General features: G+C 40.7%; 1 protein-coding gene across 5 annotated transcripts in view; it reads right to left on the bottom strand.

Annotated features, from left to right (window-relative positions):
- Nucleotides 1–1,226: 1,226 nt before the first annotated feature.
- LOC130911826 (aryl hydrocarbon receptor-like) overlaps nt 1,227–23,494 on the bottom strand; it is a 29,913-nt gene continuing 7,645 nt past the window's right edge. Inside the window, exons 3-12 of one of the 5 annotated variants that reach the window (XM_057829403.1) lie at nt 18,581–18,693; nt 17,990–18,079; nt 17,643–17,769; nt 17,258–17,391; nt 13,642–13,847; nt 13,445–13,554; nt 12,339–12,480; nt 10,962–12,267; nt 8,808–8,964; nt 1,228–8,703 (exon numbers count right to left, since the gene is read on the bottom strand). In XM_057829403.1, the coding sequence (XP_057685386.1) occupies nt 8,815–8,964; nt 10,962–12,267; nt 12,339–12,480; nt 13,445–13,554; nt 13,642–13,847; nt 17,258–17,391; nt 17,643–17,769; nt 17,990–18,079; nt 18,581–18,693 (2,378 nt within the window). In that variant the 3' untranslated portion in view covers nt 1,228–8,703; nt 8,808–8,814. Of the gene's footprint in view, nt 8,965–10,961; nt 12,268–12,338; nt 12,481–13,444; nt 13,555–13,641; nt 13,848–17,257; nt 17,562–17,642; nt 17,770–17,989; nt 18,080–18,580; nt 18,694–23,494 lie in introns of those variants that run through there. The other 4 variants (XM_057829408.1, XM_057829405.1, XM_057829404.1 and 1 more) reach the window with 4 other exon arrangements.

Below are 23,494 nucleotides of genomic sequence, written 5' to 3'. Positions count from 1 at the left end.
GGATGCCTCTGTAATATGTTCTAGGCATCTCCATAATTATGCGCCATGGACACTTTGGAGAGATTTGCAGTCTTAATTCTTGGTCCCAGAGAAAGAAGGAAAAAAAGTATTACCATTTAACAGTACTCTTTAACAGTCATGTTTTGTACATGGTGATCGTTTCTTGCTAATTCTGAGTGTGTCTTTTCAGTTTATGGTTAATAATCAATGTATTTTTGACCTCCGCTTTTTATTTGTACCGCACCACACTTTTTTTTTTCTCGTTTCGTATCCTATTATAGGGACAAATTAACTCTTGGAACACTGAAGACCACTGGATTAATTTATTTTACAAGATTAGCTAGTTTTTGTTGTCCTCGATAAGAGAAGGGTAAAATCGGGACAAAGCCGACAATTCATAGCTGATCATTGAATTTGAGCTTGAAAGCAGGTCAGTGGCTTCATACTCAGAAACCGTGTCCTTGTTCTCCATCAGGACGAGAGTATTTGTAGTAGGTCATTTAATAGTTCATATTTTGCTTACGCAGCAAAGGACGCCGGGACACACAATCCTTGTCAAGGTTATCAATATCAGAGAGTAGACTGTCACAGAGCTCATTTGAATCCATAAGACCAGAAGGCCGATGAACCAATGAACATTTCCCGACTCAGATTTTGGCTGTTGCTATGGTAATATGATAAATGATCTCAGTCTCCACGCTTGCTCTCAGCCTCTCCCAGCGGCACCACAAAGTTAAAGTGGGACACACAACATCTTGCTTGGATGATTGATCATGTCACAAGAGCGCAAAGTTTAGTGTCTGAAGACTGCGGGAGAAAGAAAACTCTCATAAATGATTCTGGAAGGGTCATTAAAGATGTAACGTCAGCAGCATTGTGCACTCGGGAGGTCGAAGCAGCTTCAATTGCTGCTGAGCATGCCCCCGTAAGTCATCTCATATTCTTCAAGAGAGGTGAGATGAAAATGTGGCATTTGCAGGCATCTCAAGCAGCTGCCTTTGCTATCAGTGTGTGTTTGTTTGTTTTGGGATGAATGTGAGTTCACACCCGTGCCGGTGCGAAAAAATATTGCAGCGGGGGATGGGGGTGTTGCTGGAGTGTGCTAAAAGCATACAAAGACTAGTAAAGTGCATCAATTCAGCAAGTGTGCGATGGAAGAGTTAAATGTAAAAAGTCAACCAAAAATGTAATCACAGAAATGGTGTTTAAGTTGCATTTGAGATGGAGGGATTGTGTACAGTATGTGAGCATGCAGGAAAAGTCAAGTGTCGGGAAAGAGTTCAAAAACAGCAGACAGGTTGTGATAGCACCTAACATTTTTATTTCACATAACGAAAAGACAATTCATTTAGGAAATGTTTATTTGATCATTTCATAGAAAGTCATGGTAATAAGCAGTAAAACCAGGACGTTCCAAAGCTGGTGTTAATCAGTTAGGAGATGACGAGTCCCTGCTCACCACTGCGGTCCTCTAGTTTTAATAAACATTACAAATACAACATTGAATAAAATACTGTGTTTTCAACGAGACAACTTGAAACCTAGGTGATTTTAATGAAGTGTTTGTAAAAACAACAACAACAAAAATATGCATTTATGTGCAGACCACTGTTTTTTTTTTTAAGCGCACAATTTGAAATATTTTTTTTACAGTATGTAGGCCTATACTGTATGCATAAGGCTGTTAAAGATATGAACAAATCATATAAATGCGTTTTGTGATATTAATCATGAAGCCACTGCAGACACTTGTGCTATTTCACAGATTGTGCTAAATGCTACATGTTGCTAATTCAAGGTATACCAAATTATTTCCAGGAACATTGCAACAAAATATTAGAAGACATACAGCATATTCTGGTCATTAACTCAGAAGAAATAGTTCAGAGCGATAATGGCAACCTCTCTTTTCCGAACGTTTCTTTGTCCTCCCTTTGAATTAAGAGAACCACAAACTTTAAGCCAACAAGATTTTGTCTTTTGGATGAAAAGAGGGACTCGTATACATTTCGCCATGAGTATGAGGTTTAAATCAGCAACGACAAGGCAGTAGTCTCTCAAGTGGGGGAAAAAAAAATCTTGTCATAAACAGCTTCTCCGATGATGTTAGGAACTTACAAAACAAAAAGTGCACAACAGTGGCAGTTCTCGATACATGTCAAAATGCTGCTGTTTTCCACGTGGGTGGTAGCAGGAAAAAAACAAATACTTTCCCACAAAAAAAGGCTAGTAATAGGAACAGTGTATCACTTTTCGTCACGTTACTATGTGAACTTATTTCAAGATTAAATTTTCATGTTAAATCATGACAAACACAACGCTAAGTGATATGTGTGATTATGGCACATTTACACAGTTCAATTTACAGTAACTTCATGCGTAGCTTGAGACAAAGTGAGGTTTATAGTACAAAGGAAGATTAAACTTTTACATTGCGTTTAAAAGTACGCACTCTGTTCAAGTTCCTGTGATATAAAATGAGACAAAGAAATCATTTCAAGAGTTTTCATCAATGTCAAAATTAACATAATGTGGTAGCATAAGGGCTGAATTGTGCTTCTGCGTTGCGGTGACGGCGTAGACACTATATCGTCAATGAGCATTGGAAGTTCTGTGTCAAGGGAACGCGTTGCTCTGTAATTCACCGCCAAGCCACTAGAGGGGTGTGGTGTTGTCTATGTACAGTTTTGGGGGACTCTTGTCAAATTCCTTTTGTTGTCCTCCGGTCATAGACGGCAATGGCAATGGTGATGGATAGGGTTGCCACCTTTCAGAAATAGAAATAAGGGACGCCCCCCTCATGCCTCAAGCCTTACGGGCGAAAAATAGGGGCATCCCCAAAACTCCTAAAATGCATAGAAATGTATCTATTTTTAGATGTGAAAACTGTATTGTGCACTATGTTGGCATGGCAGTTTCCTTGCAGCAGATTGTTTTGTTTTTTTCTGCAGGTTAGTGAAAACGAAGTTATGAATATTTGCCTGGTACACCAGACTCACCGCTGTTCCAGCTATTGAGTCTGGCCACCATTCAAGCGGATACAATTTCCAGGGCGGAGCAAGCCACAGCAAACAGACAGCGGAGTGGACCAATCAGCGACGGGCAGACGTGACGTTAGTAAACTGACGAGGGAAGGACGAGGGACTTGCGCGCGGAAGTAAACATACGAAGAGAGCGGAGTTTATTCAACATGGCTAGCGCGAGACAGACTGTTGTCAATGACTCGTGTCGATGTGTTTTTGGTAATTTAAAACTTATTTTACCGTGGATTGGAACATATTCTCGGCTCTCCCATTGACCAACTGTGTTGTGGAGACGACTTTCGATGCGCAAGAGTGACGTTGCTCGTTAAGAACACATCACGCAAATAAACGAATCTGATTTGTCGATTGATTTTGTTCCTGCTCGAGAGGCCGTTAATGGGATGGTTCCCAGACTATTTCTCTCAGTGTTTGAAAAATACAGGGAGAATAGTCTGGCAGAGCCAGGCAAATGAATATCGTAATTAACATTTGTGTTGTTGGCACTGAATCCGGTCTCGTGATCCATTGACAAGCCAAATTTCTTAAGGGAATGTTGCAGGAGAGCTACAATTGCAGCAGCTGACTCGTCTGAGAATGCAGACGAGTCCAGCATTTTGTTGGTGACCCCAGACTCTGGACTGAAGTACTGGACAGCAAGGGGAAACATTCCTGCTCAGTTTATTCGAGGCATCGGTCTGTATGGAGAATGGGATGGGTGACGTTTAGATCTTGAGCACATCACCCACTGCCTTTGAACCCAGGACTTGTTTCAACAATGCCTCTTGATTTGTTCTCCCCTAAGTCATTTTCTTCACCATTTTGGAATCACATCAAAATCTTCTGACTTGAGCCCGTGTCTACAGTCAGCACTATTGTAGCTCTGGCCACGTTTTACTGTGTGGTATACCTGCGTCACCTCAGCTGCAGTAATTTAGAAGGTAGGCGTGCGATGATGTCAAATTATTGCTTTAATTTTGTTATCACTATTAATCAATCAATAGATAGTCCTACTGCAAATATATACTATTTATTCAGTGTTTATTTGCTGTTAATCTATTAGGAATAATTCCAAATGAGGAGCATTAGTTAGTGTAACAAAATAAGATGTTCTTTATGGGTATATAAATCCATTCCATATTGATTGATAATAAATGCATGTTTCAAAAAAAAAAAAAAAAAAAAAAAAAAAAAAAAAAATCAACATTCCTGAAAATACTGAAATAGCCTAGCTATGCTCCTATCAATGCAAGATGTACTGTATGAAGGTAAATATGAATATAGCCTATATGTTATCTATATACAAGAGCATAATAACATACCAAATCAAGCTCAGGGGATGTTTCAGGGACAAAGAATTGTGACGAAGGCTCTTCTGGGATCTTATATTCCGTTTGTGGAGGGCCCCTGCAGTATGCTGTTTTACACCTCCGTGAGACACTGCAAAAACTTTCCTGCCTGCCTTGCAGTTCGCTTTATAATAATCATCAGTGACTATCGAGCCACGGGTTACCCTCCTCCCGCTCCAGTCTATTTTTTGGAGACATTTCCTCTTTTGAGGATGAGGTGGGGTGTCCCGACTCCTGTGGCCTATACTACGAAGCCGGTTTTCTGGCTTAGCAGGGTAACTTCGAGAGTAACTTTATCACGTGCGACGTAAGTTCGCGGCTATGCGAGACTACGAAAGGTGGATATGTTGGAACCGAGAAGTGTTGCCATGGCAACACACGCCACACGCCAAACCTGGTCGTGTCAGAGTTAGATCTTGCTTAACATCAGGATTCCAATTAACCACGCTCTATTTAAACAGCACTCCTCCGCGGACGTGTCCTCCTGACAATGACAGCGTACTTGGACGACCCATACGACATTGGCGCGTGGATTGTGAGGGGCTCTCTCCGGAGGGCACGGGTATTTCGGGACCGCCAGAATCCGCTGGCGTACCCGGAAGATGTTCTCCATGAAAGATAAAGATTTTCAGCTGAGGGAATTCTTTACCTGTGCCAACTGATCTAGGCAGACGTCACTAATGTAACCCGCCGAGTCAGGCCCTCACAACCGCGCAGATTGTGTGTGCCTGTCCGTGCGCTCTTTCGCCAGGGACAATATATGTATTCCATCGGTGATGCTGAATATCTGCGTAAGAACACTGTATGCCGTGCGATTCGGAGTGGGGTATGGAAACGCTTCAAATTGATGCATTTATAATAATCATAGAAATATGTAGACTATTTAAACATTGAGAAAACTTGCGTTTTTTTCTGCCAACTCGAGGAGATTAAATTAAATGTCAAATCCACTGATAGGACAGACGCACAAATATAAAAGATATACATGTTTATTGAATATGCATCTTACAGTCTTGTTTAACTGTGAAAAATCGTTACAAAAGACGGGCTTTTATTTACGCAACAACGCATGGCATCCCCGCATTTCCTTCTTCTTCTGAGTCCTCACAAATATAACATAATTTTTTTTTTTTTTTTGGGGGGGGGGTTGGTTGCCTGCAAATCAAGTTTATTGATCGGACTCGGGTCGAGTCGGGCTGGATTTTTTAGGCCCAAACTAAAAAAAAAAACATACGTATTCGTACAGTCAAGGGGACTAAACATACAATCATCCTGTTTCGTGTGGTGATGCGTGACAATTATTTCTTACTGTTAATGTACCAAATCTTATTTTATTGTCCTGACAGCAGGCTTTATTTCTTTTCATGGACATAAGTAAACTGGCATATTGACGCATTCACAAATCACACGATCTGTAAATTCGCTGTCAACAGACCCGTTGCGCTCTACTCGCCGAAGCGTTGTTGGATTTCGCGGTGAGGGTGGATTTTAATTCCTCATAATTCCGCATGATCATCGCGCATTCCTCCTCCGTGAAGTAAGGTGCCCGTGCCATCGTCACAAGTAGTGTTTGACTCTGGTCACCGCCCCCTTTTATGTGAACGCGCAGTAACTCTGACTGGGTTGACACAGGTTCGACTAATCAACCTCATAATCAGCGTCGTAGTACCGATTGACCACAAACTAGACAACCAGGTTTTGTCAACTCCGGTTACCCGATGGTAAACTGGATTACTTCTGGGGAGGTTGAACTCGGTTCGTAGTATAGGCCACTGAGCGTCTGCTTTTGAAAACATCTTTGTTTTGAAAACGCGCGGGGCGGTGCATTGAGCAGAGCGAGCGAGGTAACTAGGCAACGAACCTGGAAGTGGATCACAGTGTTGGGCAGACAGCAGCAGGCAGGCAGATAACCATTTTGCTGTCTTTGATATCTCCTGCCCTTTTTGTTCATTATTGTTGGCTCATAAGTGCAGGTGTTTGTGTGTGACAGACGTGCATAGGCTGGTTGCACCACCGCCCAACCCCTCCCCGCTGCCGCAGGGGGTCGCCCCGTATTGGTTCGGTACGGAACGCAACTTTTAATTCCCAATTACGGAGCGATTCCGTATTTCAAGGGACAGGTGGCAAGCCTAGTGAAGGAACGTGTATATCTGCAGCTGCAGCTAATCATTATTGAACAACAAAAGTTAATACAAATGTTGAAGGGTAAGCGACACAGAAGACGTTTACGAATGTTTGAAAACGTCAGTGTTGTTGTGCTGAACCGGAAACAACGTTGTGAGCGGACCAATCACTGTCCTTTGACTTTCACGTCATGACGCGTTGACTTGATGCGTAGTCAGGATTTTTTGAAGGTGCACGTCAGGCTATGGCGTAGGGTCGATAATCCGGTCTGCGTTAATGCTGTAGGTCCGCCATCACCGCAACGCAGGAGCATAAATCAGCCTTAAGTGTGCACACGATTCACCAATCACATTCAAATTCATGGTAAATGGAGTCAGCACACAGCTGCCACTATTTAGAGTGCCTCTGATTAACCTTGAATAAAGCTTAGTTGTTCTAGTTTTTCCTGACATCATTATTTTTGGGGTTGGGCTTTCCTGCGGAAGCCTGAAGGTTTTGTGATAACACTCACCGGTATTTGGAACTGTTCGTATTTACCTCAATCTTGACAAAGCACACAGTTCTAGCTGCAAATCTCAAAGTGTGAAGCTGTCACCACCATTCTCATTTTAAGTATAATGTTCTTTTTGAGGATGAACCATGAGGTTTCTACAAACATACCTTTTTGAATCATGTCCAAAAGGTACAATTACAACCCCTAGCAAAAGTATGGAATCACCAGTCTCGGACGAGCACTCACTCAAACACTTTATCATGTAGAACAAACTGATAAAAAAAAGTTCAAAAGTGCAAGTTTTTAGCATTCAGAAACACTAAAATAAATCAAAAAAACATCGTGGTGGTCAGTAAATGTTACTTTTATAGAGCAAGTGCAGGGATATATACGGTATATGGAATCACTCCATTCTGAGGAAAAAAAATATAATAGAATCATGAGAAACAAAGAAATAACAATCAAAACACACATCTAGTATTTAGTAGCTCCACCTCTGGCTTTTACGACAGCTTGCAGTCTCTGAGGCATGGACTTGATGAGTATTCTTCATCAATTTGGTGCCAACTCTCTCTTTGATTGCAGTTGCCAGATCATCCTTGGAGGTCAGAGCCTTGCTGTGGACCATTTTTCTCAATTTCCACCTCAGGTTTTCAATAGAGTTGAGATCTGGGCTATTTGCAGGCTATGACATTGACTGGATGAGTTTCTCCACGGAATGCTTTAACAGTTTTAGCTCTGTGGCATGATGCATTGTCATCTTAGAAAATGACATATTTTCAATTGAAGGGATAAGAAAGCTGTCTAAAATTTCAATGTAAACTTGTGCACTTATTGAAGATTTAACCACAGCCCCAGTGCCTTTGCCTGACATGCATATCATCAAGGACTGAGGGAATTTTGATGTTTCTTCAGGCACTCATCTTGTAAATCTCACTGGAACAGCACCAAACCAAAGTTCCAGCATCATCACTTTGTCAAGAGTCAAGAATCTGCATTGGACAAGGTGATGTCTGAGTGAGTGCTCGTCCGAGACTGGTGATTCCATACTTTTTGCTAGGAGTTGTACATCCATGGCTTTATTGGACACGTTTTTTCCACATGTTTACGCCTTTTAAATGGCTTGAAATTCCTGAAGCTTATTCAATGTTGCTGCCTGGCTCTTGGGAGCCTTTCTGATTATTTTTCTTCCTGTTTTTTTCCCTTTTTAAATCAATTTTGCAGTCAGGTCCAAGGCTGTGTCCGTATTGTATTTATTTTTCTACTATGGCAACAATACCGTTCCATGCGTTCTAAATAGGAGTTGCAAATATTGTCAGTTACACCTGGACTGAACCAGAAAAGGGTTCCCACAGTTTTCAACATGTGAAGTTTAAGACTTTTAAAGACCATTTAATACCACTTAGAACCTAATTTAATGCCATTTCCATGGCAACGTGTAATCTTACTGCTTTACACCTGTAATCTTTACTGCTTGGACATTTCCCATGACAATTTCACTCAATACAGTGCAAAATAAATTTTAGACCTGCCAGTTGAAATCCATTGCTTTTTTAAGTCACTTTATATAGACTTGTAAATTCAAGTCTTTTTAAGACCTATTTCAAGATTTTTCATATAGTCACTTCAAGAACAAGCATGTGTATGTACAGTTAAGTGTGTGTACCTTCCATTCCAGCAGAAATAAGTGAACACAGATCCAAGCTAGTTACGAACACTGATTCAATGAGAGCAAACAGTAAAACCAGTTCATGAGTAGTGACAAAAGATAGGAAATGCTGTTCTCTTATAGTGCAGAGTCTCTCTCTCTTAATTTGGTACCTTCTTGTCAGATGATAAATCCTGACTTTTGAGTGTCTGGGAGTCCATCAGTGCACGAGATTTGTATATTGCCTGCCACTTCTCTTTTTCCATTGGACATGAGACACGTCCGGATGAAGGTAGCATTGGCAACGTTGAGCAGGCAACCATTCTCCAGCTGAAAACCACAACCAGGTGGTCACAAAAACAAATCATTTAAATATCTTAGTGTTTAAAGATAGATACAGGTCATAAAGATGAGTCAAAATGCTCTAAAACAGCTTGTAGCTGAGGAGCTCTGCTTTAAAAATGACTGGCCATGGACTTGGACTGGCAGTGAATGAATTAATGCAAAGATGTGAAATTCAAACAACAGTATTTATTATGTTCAGTCCCTCTAACTTTCATCTCATATACTGTATGTCCTGTGTAGCTGTGTAATGCAAACAAACCCAGTAATCATATAACAATGCCTGATGCTCAGGACATTTATGATTCACCACAACAACCCAGTTTTCCTTTCTCATCAGGAGGTAAATAATGATAGGAAAATAGTAGGTCAGCGGTGCAGTATTCACTGACCCTGAAAAATAACACCAGAGGCTTGTGAATGAATGCAAGCCAGGTCAGCCATCTCTGGGGCCAAGTGCATCCTTTATTCCATTCATTATTGTACCCAACCTCACGACGGCCTCTACTTTTCTTCATCTATTTCTGGCACATTCTATCATAGAAAATACAGTAGCATTACTTTTCATGCTTTAACTTTAACCAAACTAATAGATTGTTTCCATTTATTGTGAAAATTTCACATCTCACTTATGTTTAAAAGATTTATGTATGTACAGTACGTAAGCTAGACAGCATAGAAATAGAAGCAATTTCTTATTTACATAGCATGTCTGGTCAAATCATCACAGTTTACAGTGAGCTTCATGCCTGAAGCTTCTACGAAATGACTTTCTATGACAGCCAAACAGCTCAGCTAGTAGTCACTACTTTAGTTGACGTTTCAGGGCAGCATATTAGGTCTAGCCAACTGACTGAACCACAGAGAATTACAAAGGATGATGTGGTATTATGTGCTTTTTTGTCCTAGCCTGGAACTCCAGACTCACCGCTGTTCCAGATATAGAGTCTGTGACCCTGCTCCTTATTGGACTCCAGAGCCAGAACGAAATCGTCCGTGCAATCAGATTTGTTTATTTGTGTGACGAGTTCTTAACGAGCAACGTCACTCATAAACGTCGGAAGTCGTCTCCACAACAACACAGAAGGCGAACAGGAGAGCCAAGAATATGTTCCTATCGGCGTTAAATTCAGTTTTAAACGACCAAAAACACATCGAGTCGCTAAAACCAACAGTCTGTCTCACGCTAGCTAACTTCTCCGTTCTCCTCATATTTTTACGTCCTCGAGCTAGTTTCTTGACACTTTACCAACATCACGTCCGTCCGTCGCTGATTGGTCCACTCCACTGTCTGTTTGCTGTGGCTTGCTCCGGCCTGGGAATTTGATCCGCTGAACAGTCGTCAGACTCTATAGCTGGAACAGCGGTGAGTCTAGAGTTCCAGGCTACTCCCCCCCTTTTTACTTATTTAAAAAAACAAAACAAAAAAACCCAGCATATATTTCAGATAAGTACTGGTCTAAATCAAGGCAATTCCAATGCTGTCATAAAGGAGGCAGTCCCCTTTCAGCACTCTTCCTGATTTATCATTGCGACTATAGCCTTTTTTGCACTGATCAGTAAAAAGAACGTACTGTAGTTCTAATTACAAAAATTTAAATAGTTCTTCGCGAACACTGCGGTTTTCGTTTGGCCGCACAAAAGAATGAAGGGGGCAGTGTGACGCTGACTCCCATTACAGTGATTCAGATTTTCTTTCCCTTGACGCGACTGTAACTTATCATTTATGCTCCAACTGTAGATGTCAAGACAAGAAAATGGAGAACAGAAACCCTAAACCCACAAAAATGTATAGTATATGTGTGTTAATTCAGGTGTTATATAAATATATACATAAAATAGGAAATGTAAAGAAAAAAAAGGAGCCAAATGAGCCAGTTTTTTGGTCAGCTCTTTGAAATGAATTGCTCCCCAAGCTTCACTAATTATGGTCATTATGCAAATAATTATCGAAAATTGACAGGTACAGTATAAAATACTTTTACCTGGTTGTGGGCACCTTGTGTGGTGTTACTGGTATTGAACAGACTATAGGCCTCGACCGAAGGTTGCGCCAGAGTCACCAATTGCTCCAGCTCCAAAGCAGCGGTCTGTGAAGGAGCCAAAGATGTGTAGAGTGGGAGATTCTGGAGCTTGTGAGATTGCTGATCCTCTAGTGGGGCTGGCTCCACATTGTCCAACAAATGATCATAGGGACAAAGATTCGTGCCGTTTAGAACTTGGCCACCCGCATGTGCTGTGTTTGATATGATATTGTCAACATCTTGAAGAAAAGCAGTATGTTTACTAGGTGTAAAGGTACTGTCCAGGTTCTGGAAGTTTGGTAACAAAGTAAGACTGTTTTCCATCTGCTCTTCCTGCCAATGCTCACTTGAGTTCAATGTTGACATAGTGTTTTTGTTCTCCTCATTGACAAAAGAATGGCGGGGGGTATGGTTGTCATGGTGGTGGTCTTTCTCTGTCATAAGCATCCAGTGGTTGTTTCCAGAAAGGATATTGCTGTCTACACTTCCAGAGAGGAACCGAAGCCCACCTGTACTGCTGGGCAGCTGCTGCGCTTGCCCGCTGAAGGACGGAGTGGCGGGGGTAGTGGGTACACAGTGTGCTTGCACCTGTTGGATGCCACTTTGAGCAGAGTATGAAGAAAAGTCATAAAGTCCAAACCCAACAAAGTCATTGTGTTCTTCTCTATTTGACAAACTCTCAAATGAATCATGAATTTCTGAGAGGATATCATTGTTAGTGAGCTCGCAGAGTGTTGCGATATGTCTAGAATCCATTTCTACAGCGATCATCTTTTCATCCAACAGCAAAACTTCCAGGTCCTCAGCATTGAGACCGAGGTTCTCCAAAGCACTGAGGAGTTCACTGTTGGAGCATGTTTCCTCTCCGTCCAGAGACAGAGAGTCCAGGGTGGTTAACAGTGGGTCACACATAGACTTTTCACTGTTGCATATTGCCATCATTTGCGAGCCATTTCCGAATCCAGCAGTCTCACCTTGCTGTTTGCCAAAAGTACTGCAAGGGCAGGACATGTGAGCCTCTGAATCTGGTTGACAGACATAAACAGACTGATCTTGGCTCATCAGCGCTTCCAGTAAGGACTTTGGATGTCCATCCTCTGAGAACTTCTTTTCCATGATTCCCTTCTTGCCTTTGGCTTTGTCTGTGAGAGGTTCTGGAAAGCCATAAAGCAGGTTACCAGTCTGGTAGAGAAGTGCCTCACCAGTTGCGAAGGTGAAGGGAAGGTGCATGGCACGTTTCCTCAGGTGTTCCCCTCCTTCCTCATCCCTGTAGAAGGAGAAACAATTATATCTAAAAAAACTATCAATTTTCATTTTAAGGCGGAATCCTCCACTTACACCAGAGGCCTCTGTGTGGCAATAATGTAGTCCGGTTTGCCATTCTTGTAAACAAGGCGGGCGTTGGCTTGGACCCACTTCCACCTGTTGTCCTTGGTGAGTAACCGGAAGACTGTAAGGCCGCTCTCACCAGTTTTTATCACTACAATCAGAAAAGTAATGACAATGTGCTTCTGTAAAATATGTCCTGTCACACTGTATTTCTTTCATTTCTTTAACCCCTTTCACATACACCTGAACACAGTTTACACAACATAATTAACAACATACGTAACAACATACATAACATTACAAAACATAACGAAACTAAATTGCTACTGGATTTTAGAGCCGAGGAAAGACTCTATCGTCCTTCTTTGAAAATGTGTGGTTTATTTTGTTGTCGATGTTAGAGTCCGCTACCGCAGAAACAAAGTTGTACCTCAAAATAGAAAACAACGACGGGATGCGTTTAAGGGTTTATTAAATACAAACAACAATACACGCAATCGCGGAAAAGGTGGAATAATACAATCGGTCCGTGACAGTAGGTCGACGGGTATAAATAATACTAACCTAAACTGTAGGGAGAGAGCCAATAGGGTAACAGAAAAAATAAATAAAGTCAAATAGCAGCACAATGTAGGGGATTTCAAAACAAGGGTGGCCGACGAAAAAGCTAGCAAATGCACGAAATTCAAGAGTACAAGGTGTCGAATGGCACCCAGCAAGTTAATATCTCGGCACCCTTCTCTTGGATCGCCTGGGCTTAAATACAGTCTTGATGAGCTTGAATTGGCTGCAGGTATGACGTCGGGAACGCTCCCACAACAAAACACGATCTGACCAACAGAATGTGACAGCCGATGCCGACTAAAAATGACGTAATGTCCGGGTTATAAAATCGCACCAGCAGCCCCCCCCCCGTACAGAGAGCGCCAAGTGGGCAATACGGGACAAATCTGTGAAAATGTCCAACGCGCTTCATTCCCGGGATATCTCTCCATGCGTGAAAGCTATGACGCGAGTAAATCCCGCAGCACCTTACATGGGAATTCATCGGGATAAGTGTGTGAAAGGGTCTTTTGTCTGATACATGTACTTTAATAAGTAAGTAACTTACTTACTTCTGACATGATTTTCAGCACAATGCAACATGTCGGCAGCATGGATGAACTGGTATCCCGACCCTCGGACACGTAGCTCTGCCTCAGTGTAACCCAGTACTATTTTACCCCTGAAAAACAAAAATGTGATACTTACTAAGCTTATAATGGCTTGTTCAAAAACATCAACTGACACTTGTGCAAAAAAATCCACAAACTTTGCATCACAAGCCATTGGAGTGAAGTCAAGCTTATGTTTGGTTCTGAAGATCATGTTCTTTGTCCTGATTTCCAGGATAGCTGGCGACTGCAGAGGAGTGGCGACGGCAAACAAAGCGAGCTGAAGTGGGGCACCTGGTATATTGGCACACTGCAGTTCACTCTGCACGTGGAGGAATTTCAGCCGACCTTGAATGCTCAATGCCTAAAAAAGGGGAGAGAGGTTTCTTCGTTTTCACACTGTCTGGCATCGTCTTAAGCACTTTACACTGTAAAGTGGATTATTTCTTAATTATCGAAAGAGCTATCCAGCTGAGACTCCAGCTCCTAATTGGGTACAGCTGTTGAGCTGTTACTCAGCTGCTGCTGATTCCTGGACGGGCTTTGTTGCTTTATTTTCTGTTTTGGTCTGTTTTTCTATCTCATTGTGATTAAAGTGATCAGATTGTCAAACCTTCACTGACTCTGAGTTTTGTATGGCTTTCAAAATACAAATTCACAGCACCAGTGGTCTGTTTTTTTTTTTGAGTGTGATCACATTATCATACCTTATACTGATGCTGTGAGTGTATCAAAATTAAAGACATTTAGGAGCGGTTTACATTGTGACGCTGCAACACCTAGACGCAACAATTGTGTTGCGGAATGGCCTCGCCTTTACACGGTGACGTTGAAAAGGGAAGGCAAAGACGCAAGCTTTTGATTCCGGCCTCCATATTGGAACGATTCAATTCAAGGACTTGCTCCGCGACCATAAGAATGGAATGCTCTAGCTACAGTGACATGAGCACTCACACATGTCACTTAGGGCAAGCGCAGTCGCTTTTACTAAACATTCACAACAGCAAACATGGCGGAACGTCAGCTTGTTTTTTCGTGTGTTGCGCCATATGTTCGTGCTTTTGTGCCTTATTGAGCATAAGCATCTGATATTGCAGCATTTTACAAAAAAAAAAAAAAACCAAAAAAAACAACACGTGTGGACGCCATTGTTTCGACTGATGTTGTCTTCCGGTATGAGGATGTTGTTAAGGAAGTGCATCATTGGGTGTGGCCCTGTACAACTGCGCTGCCCCCTAGGGCCTGGCATAATACATTATTTTCACACGGAATTGCGACATTGTTCGAACAGAGATGGAACCATGTAAATGCAAAAATCAAATGGGTCGTGTTTTTGTCAGGGTGTCACCATGAAAATGGCCCCGTAGAGTTGAACTCAAAATCCATAAGAATTCACCTCTTTGTGTTGCCTGCCATTTTTTAAGACTTGTTTTTGTCTGTGGTTGTTACTACTAACATGTGTTACTCAGTTATGGAATCCATGTTTGAACTTGAATGAATTGGTCCTCAGAGAGCATTATAAATAAAGAGTAATACTGATTACATTAGGTTTTTAATAGTAGACTAAATTGGAATACCTACCCACAAATCAGCATGTCTTTGTTGCATTTATCACAACTCAATTGAATGTTTACAGAAAAAAAAAAACACAAATTGGTGGATTACTAGTTATGCTGTATCCATGTAGTGTTATCTTTTAAGCATTACAAAAGCAAACACTTTCTGATTGAAAGACTTCACACAAACTGAAATACACAATAGTTGTGTCTGGTGTCCCTCTGTTAACTGCGCTTAATTGATCTGGGTGGGTTTAAAGGCCATGATGTCAGGAATCTGGTGCTGAATAGCAGGAGGGATTATGAAAACAAAGCCATAGTGACTAGTAGATAGAAGCATAAAGCGGGCTTACTGCTCACGCAAACACTTTGGGAGGGAAGAGAGGCACAAGTTTGAGTCACTCTAGGAAACCACGAGCATGAAATTGTAGCTCTGAACTTTGATCTTCTTAATGATAACAAGAGAACTTGAAAACATTTGTAATGTTTCTTCCAAAAAGACAATTTTAAAGGTGAACGTAAATTAGAAGTCAGCAAAGCAAATTCTCCATGTGCTTTACCCTCTCGACAAAAGGTTAGGAATGATTGACCTTTCCCACCCACATTGAAGCTCACCTAAGGAGGATTAAATGGTGGCTTCTGACCCATAAGAGACTCATAAGTAGCACAACCAAGTGCCATGGCTGTTAACTGGCCTGACTAGTGAGGCACTGATCCACATTTTATTCACTTCCGATCTGATCCCAATATTTAGGATAACATATTTGGATATTTGTCGATGCCGATACATTTCCGATACCAGATCTTGCCCACCTCCTTTAATATTATTCTAGCCTCGCCGTTCGAAAAATGTAGGAGAGGCATCGACAATTCTCATAATAAATACACATTACCGTATTTTTCGGACTATAAGTCGCACCTGAGTATAAGTCGCACCAGCCATAAAATGCCCAACGAAGAGGAAAAAAAAATATATGAGTCGCACCGGAGTATCAGTCCATTTCTGGGTAAAATTTACTTGATAAAATCCAACACATAGAACAGATACAGTATGTAACCTTGAAAGGCAATTTAAAATAAAAATACAATAGAGAACAACATGCTGAATAAGTGTACAGTATGATAATGTTGCATGATGCATGAACAACAAAATGCGAACGTGGCCGTTATGTTAACGTAACATAGCTATTAAGAGTTATTCGGATAATTATAGCATAAATAACATGCTAACAAGTTTACCAAACCACCAGTGTCACTCCAAAACACCAAAATAACATGTGAAATGATATTATAATGTGTTAATAATTTCACACATAAGTCGCTCCAGAGTATAAGTCGCACCCCCAGCCAAACTATAAAAAAAAAAAAAACTGCGACTTATTGTCCGAAAAATACGGTACACAGCAATGTAAAGTCAATAACAAGTCAAAAACTGAGGGGTGTGGGGCTCACAAATTATGAGAATATAATAAGAAAAACACAAATTCAAAGTTTTTCAAGCCCCCCCCCAAAATGACTTAGAAGATACTGTACGTTATTTCGTGTGTATATTATATCCTCTGGAAACTAAAAAGATTTAACATTATTTATTTGATTTCTTTTTATTCAGAAACAAAATTAACAAACTGCAAATGTCAAGCAAAGTTGAATTCCAAATAACACTTGCCGTTATGAATTCCTGAGTGTTGCTGCAGTTGTGTGTCTCTTTCCTATAGTATATGTTAGGCGCATCGTTGTGAAGCTAAGGGGTCCTTGGACAAGGCGTTTTTGATTTTGGTTAGTTATTATCTAGGTTTCATACACTTGGAGGGGAAAACCTCTCTTTGCCTTTCATGTGCGCATCCGTAAATAAACCTGTATATCAATGAGCCCTCTACCTCTTGCAACACTTGTACAAGATGGGGGGGTTGCCCCCTTGTTGTGCTATACATTTGGAAGGAAGCACAGTTACAAATATCAATGTTGCAAGCTGGGAGGTACTGCTTTTTTTTGCTTTTTATGTGTGGATTAAAGATGTTGGACATTGTTAACGGAAAAGAACTGGACACTTGAGTCTGCGCCTCAAAATATACAAGAATATGTGCCAGTTGAATTAAAAATTTGTATTGGTGCACGAAATCAATACTGGATCGGATCGGCCCCATCGCTCTGACACAGTAAATGGCAATAATTTCACAAAAGATAATCAGTTACATTTTTTTTTTTCATGAAACCTTACCAAAAAGCCGGAAGAATTGTCTAGTAGGCAGCGAAAACGACACACAAAACATCTCTCCAAGAAGGACGAGTTTTCAGGAGGAAGCTCATCCGGGTTGAACCTCATATAGTAGGAGGAAGCGGACTCTCCATCTACTTGAGTAAATGTATGACCACAAAACAGAATGATGCTGAATACATTAAGACTGTCCTTGGCCTGTCTGTACATCAACAGCTGATGTGAAGATAATTGGAAGTGACGTGTCGACAGGAAGGATGGGCGTTTGCATGTGCAGCATCTCCAGAGGTTAAAGGCACTTCTTGACCTCCAATTAGATTAAGAAGCAAAAAAAATGACTTCTGGCAAGATGAGTGTGTTGACGGGACTCAAACTGAGGTTAGCCTACCTGCTGTGATGTCCAAATGGGATCCAAGGTCAATGGAAGGCTTTAGTGCCCAGTCCAGGTTCCTCTTGAACTCTTCCTGGTCTTCTGTGTGGATCAACTCCAACACGCTGTGGTTCATCACGTCTGTCTGACAGGAAAACACCATAATGAGGGCTTTTATGCAGTGAGTTTAAAATTAAAAGGGAAAAATGGCTTCGGATCCTCTCATTTAATGACGATTAAAGTTGGAACTATACGTGTACAATATGTGATGTAGTTCAAGAGAGGTTTATGGACGATAACAGTCTTATATATGCTTTATTCTGACAGGTGTCTTCCTTATTTTCTTGCTTATAGTGTCTGAGTACCTGATGGAAGCCAAGGTAATCCTGGATTGTATGAGAGCAGTAAAAAATGATTCCTTCAGCTGTGATCACCAAAACAAATCCACTCAGAGCCTGCAGGTAAAAGACAACTAGGGACAATCAGAAAACATTACTTTTTAGCTTTGGTGGATTTATGATTTTTGACAGGGATGGCAAAGAATGTTGTTCTAATAATTATGTCCCACGAAAAACTAAACTTGCAGCACCTGATTTGGTGTTGAGAAAGTCTTAATGAAAATTAAAGTTTTTTTTTTGGCACAGGTCACAAATCACTTGTGGTCCTGAACAACAAATTGTGTGAAAAATGGATTTTGTATGGTGTCTGTCTGACCAAAGAAAAAGGGCTTTTAATAGTTAATGTTCACCCACTTTGCACCTGAGGGTAGGAAGCATTTCTGCTTGTGTAACTGTTTTTAAATCAATATTCGGATCAAAGTGCCTGCTTTCAATTCAATTTTGATTTTTAAAAATAATTGATTAAAACATTTCTTGTGATTTTCTTTGACAATCCAATGCCCTTTAACATAGTACTGAGTCAAGGTAGAAATATATACTAAAATGTACAGTATTTACCTCAAGTAGCAGTTCCCCTTCTGGCACACATCGTGCTGTCTGTTCTGGGACTTTACAGTCATGGTGGTCAGTGATTTGGCTCATGCCATTAGAGGGATGTTTTTTCAACGCCACTTGAGAGAAGAGAACAGGAAAGGGAAGATTGAGTGATGTTTTATTACGTGGACAATCTGACTGCAAGGACATACAGTACATCAAAATGATAATAACATACATGGAAAAGGTTTAGCATTGGAATAACAAATGGAAGGAAGACCGAAACAGTTTTGAGAAGCTAACTTTCAAGAACAGACACAAGAAAAACCCTGCTGTTTAAATACAAGTCTCACTTTTCTGTACAGTCAGACAATTCGAACCGCTTATAGGGGCTCCTATATGGCCTCTGACCTCAAAGACAAAACCACTGAGGCAAGCAATGTGCCTCAGAGCCTGGGGATGAAATGAATTAAAGCAGGATGAATCTGTAGGAAACAAAGAGCTTTTCTAGGGCAGCAAAGGAGATGTTAATAGAGAAGGAAGTCAGTAAGCGCTGCTTACAATGAGGAGGCCCTTAATTGCTTATTTGGACCACATCTATGTGTAATTGTCTATCAGGTCTTTGTCCACCTCACAGCATGGGACAAAAAGTAAACACTTTTTTTTTTGTTTTGTTTTTTATTTTAAGGCAAATTTAATGAAAAGTTGCTCAGCTGCAGATGAAACTACAGGAAACTATTGAAAGACCATTGCTGACACTATGGTTCCACTCCAATAAACTATGATTAAAGGTAAACAAAACAAAACCATTTATTATTTTGAAATTTCACAATAGATACAAGTATACTGTGTGTATAAAATCAATAAAGTCTAAAACAGAAGAATATTACATTTAAATCTCAATTGATGAGGGTATTAGCTGGACATTAAAGAGCCTATGACGGAAACACACAACCCCCTCGCTTGCCCGCCGGGAGTGCGCTATACACGGCCTTTTGCCCTCTTCGTGTGCCTGTTGTTGTCATATTTTGCACCCCATCAGAAATTGCAACGATGTTAAAAATGGCTGCGAATACAGTGATTACAAAGCAAACACTACAAACTTTCTTTAAATACAGGAATATTTATTTACGTTTGATCATGGACGGACATGTCACATCCTGCCATGTTGGCTGCACACAAAAACTGCACGCTGCTCTCTCACTGTTTACTTCTTCGCCGTGTAATTAAGCATTAAATTACACTATATTCGTGTTGAACATGTATGCTTAGGATGTTACTTGAAAGAGATTGAAACAATGATGACATTTTGCTGCTCTGTGTCGTATTTTCCTCGTTCTGAATCTTCCCTTTCAGTGGGCTGAATTCTAAATCGGCTGAAATCGTGACTCTGCCGACGTCATCCTCGAGCTGGGGACGCTAGAGGGCTATAATGACGGGCGTGGCTAAACAGCAGATAAAAAGACTGATTTCTCGTCATCTGCGCTTTGCCAAATTGTTGTACCATATTGGCCCAAATATAAGACGCTTTTTTTTGCATTGAAATAAGACTGAAAAAGAGGGGGTCGTCTTATATTCGCGGGTTAGACATTACACCCATTCACGACCCTAGATGGCACCAGATATCATTGAAGCGATGTTCTGTCATGACAGATCTCAGCTACTCTCAAGTTTAACCAGTTTGCATGATTTTATTGAAATGTTTTTCCTTATTCAGATTTGTTTCAAGACTACAGTTATAGTTAGACTTCACTTTGATGGTTAATGCAGTTATTGCAATTTTGTTGTTTTATCACAATAGATTGGTTTATTTCATTCATTCATTCATTTTCCATGCCGCTTTTACATTTTAAAAACCAGAAGCCATTCATTTGCACTTTAGTTTATATATTTAAATGTTCAGATATTAAGATTTGAATGAGGCAAAATAACATGCTTTTTCTCTCAAACATATTGTTATAATCATTTGTTTTGGATGTACTATAATTATTTTCTGTATAAAAATCAATTTGGTGTTCAAAAAGTCTTTTTTCAAACTTGAGTCTTGAAAAAGAGGGGGTCGTCTTATAATCAGGGCCGTCTTATATTCGGGCCAATACGGTATATACTTGAATTGTCTCAAAATATGATTGTAATTCACAAAATAATGCTATTCAAGACCTTTTCTATCCTGTCATAGGCATTTTAAGTTTTAAGCAAGATTCAGGGTTGTAAACTCGAGAGTGTTTCTCACACATTTCAGACCATTCTCACATTCTGTGCCACACCTTACATTTCTCACGCCCCAAAAATATGAACTGACTATTGTCAGCCGTTCCGTTTAGAATTGCAGCGCAACTGTAATACGTTGTGCTGTCAGTACATTTCTGTCCACCTCATAGTTACCACATATATACGGCTAGATTCCTAAAGGTGGAGTCAACGGTGTAAGTAACCGGTGGCCTTCTTGCGTCAGAGTTACTTTTTCTTGTTTGCTCTTTTAACTAGGTCAGGGGTTGGCAACCCAAAATATTGCAAGAGTCATATTGTACTAGAAAAACAAACAAACAAACAAACAAAAACCAAATATATCTGGAACCGCAAAAAATTAAAATTCTTATATAAACCTTAAAATGAAGGCAACACATGCTGTAATGTATTCAGATTAGCTATGTTAGCCTACTATCAAAATGAATAAGTTGGCTACAAATACATCATGAGCCTTCATTAATAAATGTTTATTTTCCCTGCAGTGCATCCTATAGAGCAGTGTTTTTCAACCTTTTCTGAGTCACGGCACATTTTTACATTGGAAAAAATCTCGCGGCACACCACAAACAAAAAATGTTCCAAAATTACTTTCTGTACTGTATATTTATTTTAAGTTTCTCAATATTTAGTATACTTACTCAGTGTGAAACTTGAGCCTGTGTATATGAATCCAAAGCTGATATCCTGGCAGGAAATTTCATCAACAGCTCTCAGTCTCTGTTTTTATTTTTTTATAGTAGTTAGGCTTGAAAAGCTCAGAATTATCAGAGAGCCGGACTTTAGCAATGTCTTTAACCGCATCAGGGCCGAGCAGCTCGCTGACAATAGCTTTGCAGGCAGGTAGTATTAAGATCTCTGCCACAGTGTGGGACTTTGGATTTACAGTGCCTTGCAAAAGTATTCGGCCCCCTTGAACCTTGCAACCTTTCGCCACATTTCAGGCTTCAAACATAAAGATATAACATTTTAATTTTTTGTCAAGAATCAACAACAAGTGGGACACAATCGTGAAGTGGAACAACATTTATTGGATAATTTAAACTTTTTTAACAAATAAAAAACTGAAAAGTGGGGCGTGCAATATTATTCGGCCCCCTTGCGTTAATACTTTGTAGCGCCACCTTTTGCTCCAATTACAGCTGCAAGTTGCTTGGGGTATGTTTCTATCAGTTTTGCACATCGAGAGACTGACATTCTTGCCCATTCTTCCTTGCAAAACAGCTCGAGCTCAGTGAGGTTGGATGGAGAGTGTTTGTGAACAGCAGTCTTCAGCTCTTTCCACAGATTCTCGATTGGATTCAGGTCTGGACTTTGACTTGGCCATTCTAACACCTGGATACGTTTATTTTTGAACCATTCCATTGTAGATTTGGCTTTATGTTTTGGATCATTGTCCTGTTGGAAGATAAATCTCCGTCCCAGTCTCAGGTCTTGTGCAGATACCAACAGGTTTTCTTCCAGAATGTTCCTGTATTTGGCTGCATCCATCTTCCCGTCAATTTTAACCATCTTCCCTGTCCCTGCTGAAGAAAAGCAGGCCCAAACCATGATGCTGCCATCACCATGTTTGACAGTGGGGATGGTGTGTTCAGGGTGATGAGCTGTGTTGCTTTTACGCCAAACATATCGTTTTGCATTGTGGCCAAAAAGTTCAATTTTGGTTTCATCTGACCAGAGCACCTTCGTCCACATGTTTGGTGTGTCTCCCAGGTGGCTTGTGGCAAACTTTAAACGAGACTTTTTATGGATATCTTTGAGAAATGGCTTTCTTCTTGCCACTCTTCCATAAAGGCCAGATTTGTGCAGTGTACGACTGATTGTTGTCCTATGGACAGACTCTCCCACCTCAGCTGTAGATCTCTGCAGTTCATCCAGAGTGACCATGGGCCTCTTGGCTGCATCTCTGATCAGTTTTCTCCTTGTTTGAGAAGAAAGTTTGGAAGGACGGCCGGGTCTTGGTAGATTTGCAGTGGTCTGATGCTCCTTCCATTTCAATATGATGGCTTGCACAGTGCTCCTTGAGATGTTTAAAGCTTGGGAAATCTTTTTGTATCCAAATCCGGCTTTAAACTTCTCCACAACAGTATCTCGGACCTGCCTGGTGTGTTCCTTGGTTTTCATAATGCTCTCTGCACTTTAAACAGAACGCTGAGACTATCACAGAGCAGGTACATTTATACGGAGACTTGATTACACACAGGTGGATTTTATTTATCATCGGTCATTTAGGACAACATTGGATCATTCAGAGATCCTCACTGAACTTCTGGAGTGAGTTTGCTGCACTGAAAGTAAAGGGGCCGAATATTGCACGCCCCACTTTTCAGTTTTTTATTTGTTAAAAAAGTTTAAATTATCCAATAAATGTTGTTCCACTTCACGATTGTGTCCCACTTGTTGTTGATTCTTGACAAAAAAAATAAATTTCATATCTTTATGTTTGAAGCCTGAAATGTGGCGAAAGGTTGCAAGATTCAAGGGGGCCGAATACTTTTGCAAGGCACTGTAGCAACAAGTTCAGCAACAAGGTAACTGGCTTTGGGGGCTTTCTCATTTACCTTTGTAGCTTTTCTCAAAAAAGTTGCCCGTTTTCACAAAGGCGAACAAAATGTCCATCGACTTGTTTTGAAGCAACGGATGTTTCGTTTGGGGATGACGTTTAGGATAGCTGCTCGTGTCGTGCTCAAG

This window comes from Corythoichthys intestinalis, chromosome 2 (assembly GCF_030265065.1).
Source record: "Corythoichthys intestinalis isolate RoL2023-P3 chromosome 2, ASM3026506v1, whole genome shotgun sequence".
Taxonomy (NCBI): domain Eukaryota; kingdom Metazoa; phylum Chordata; class Actinopteri; order Syngnathiformes; family Syngnathidae; genus Corythoichthys; species Corythoichthys intestinalis.
The sequence above is the reverse complement of the archived record's forward strand: the minus strand, read 5'-3'. Positions and strand labels throughout refer to the sequence as shown.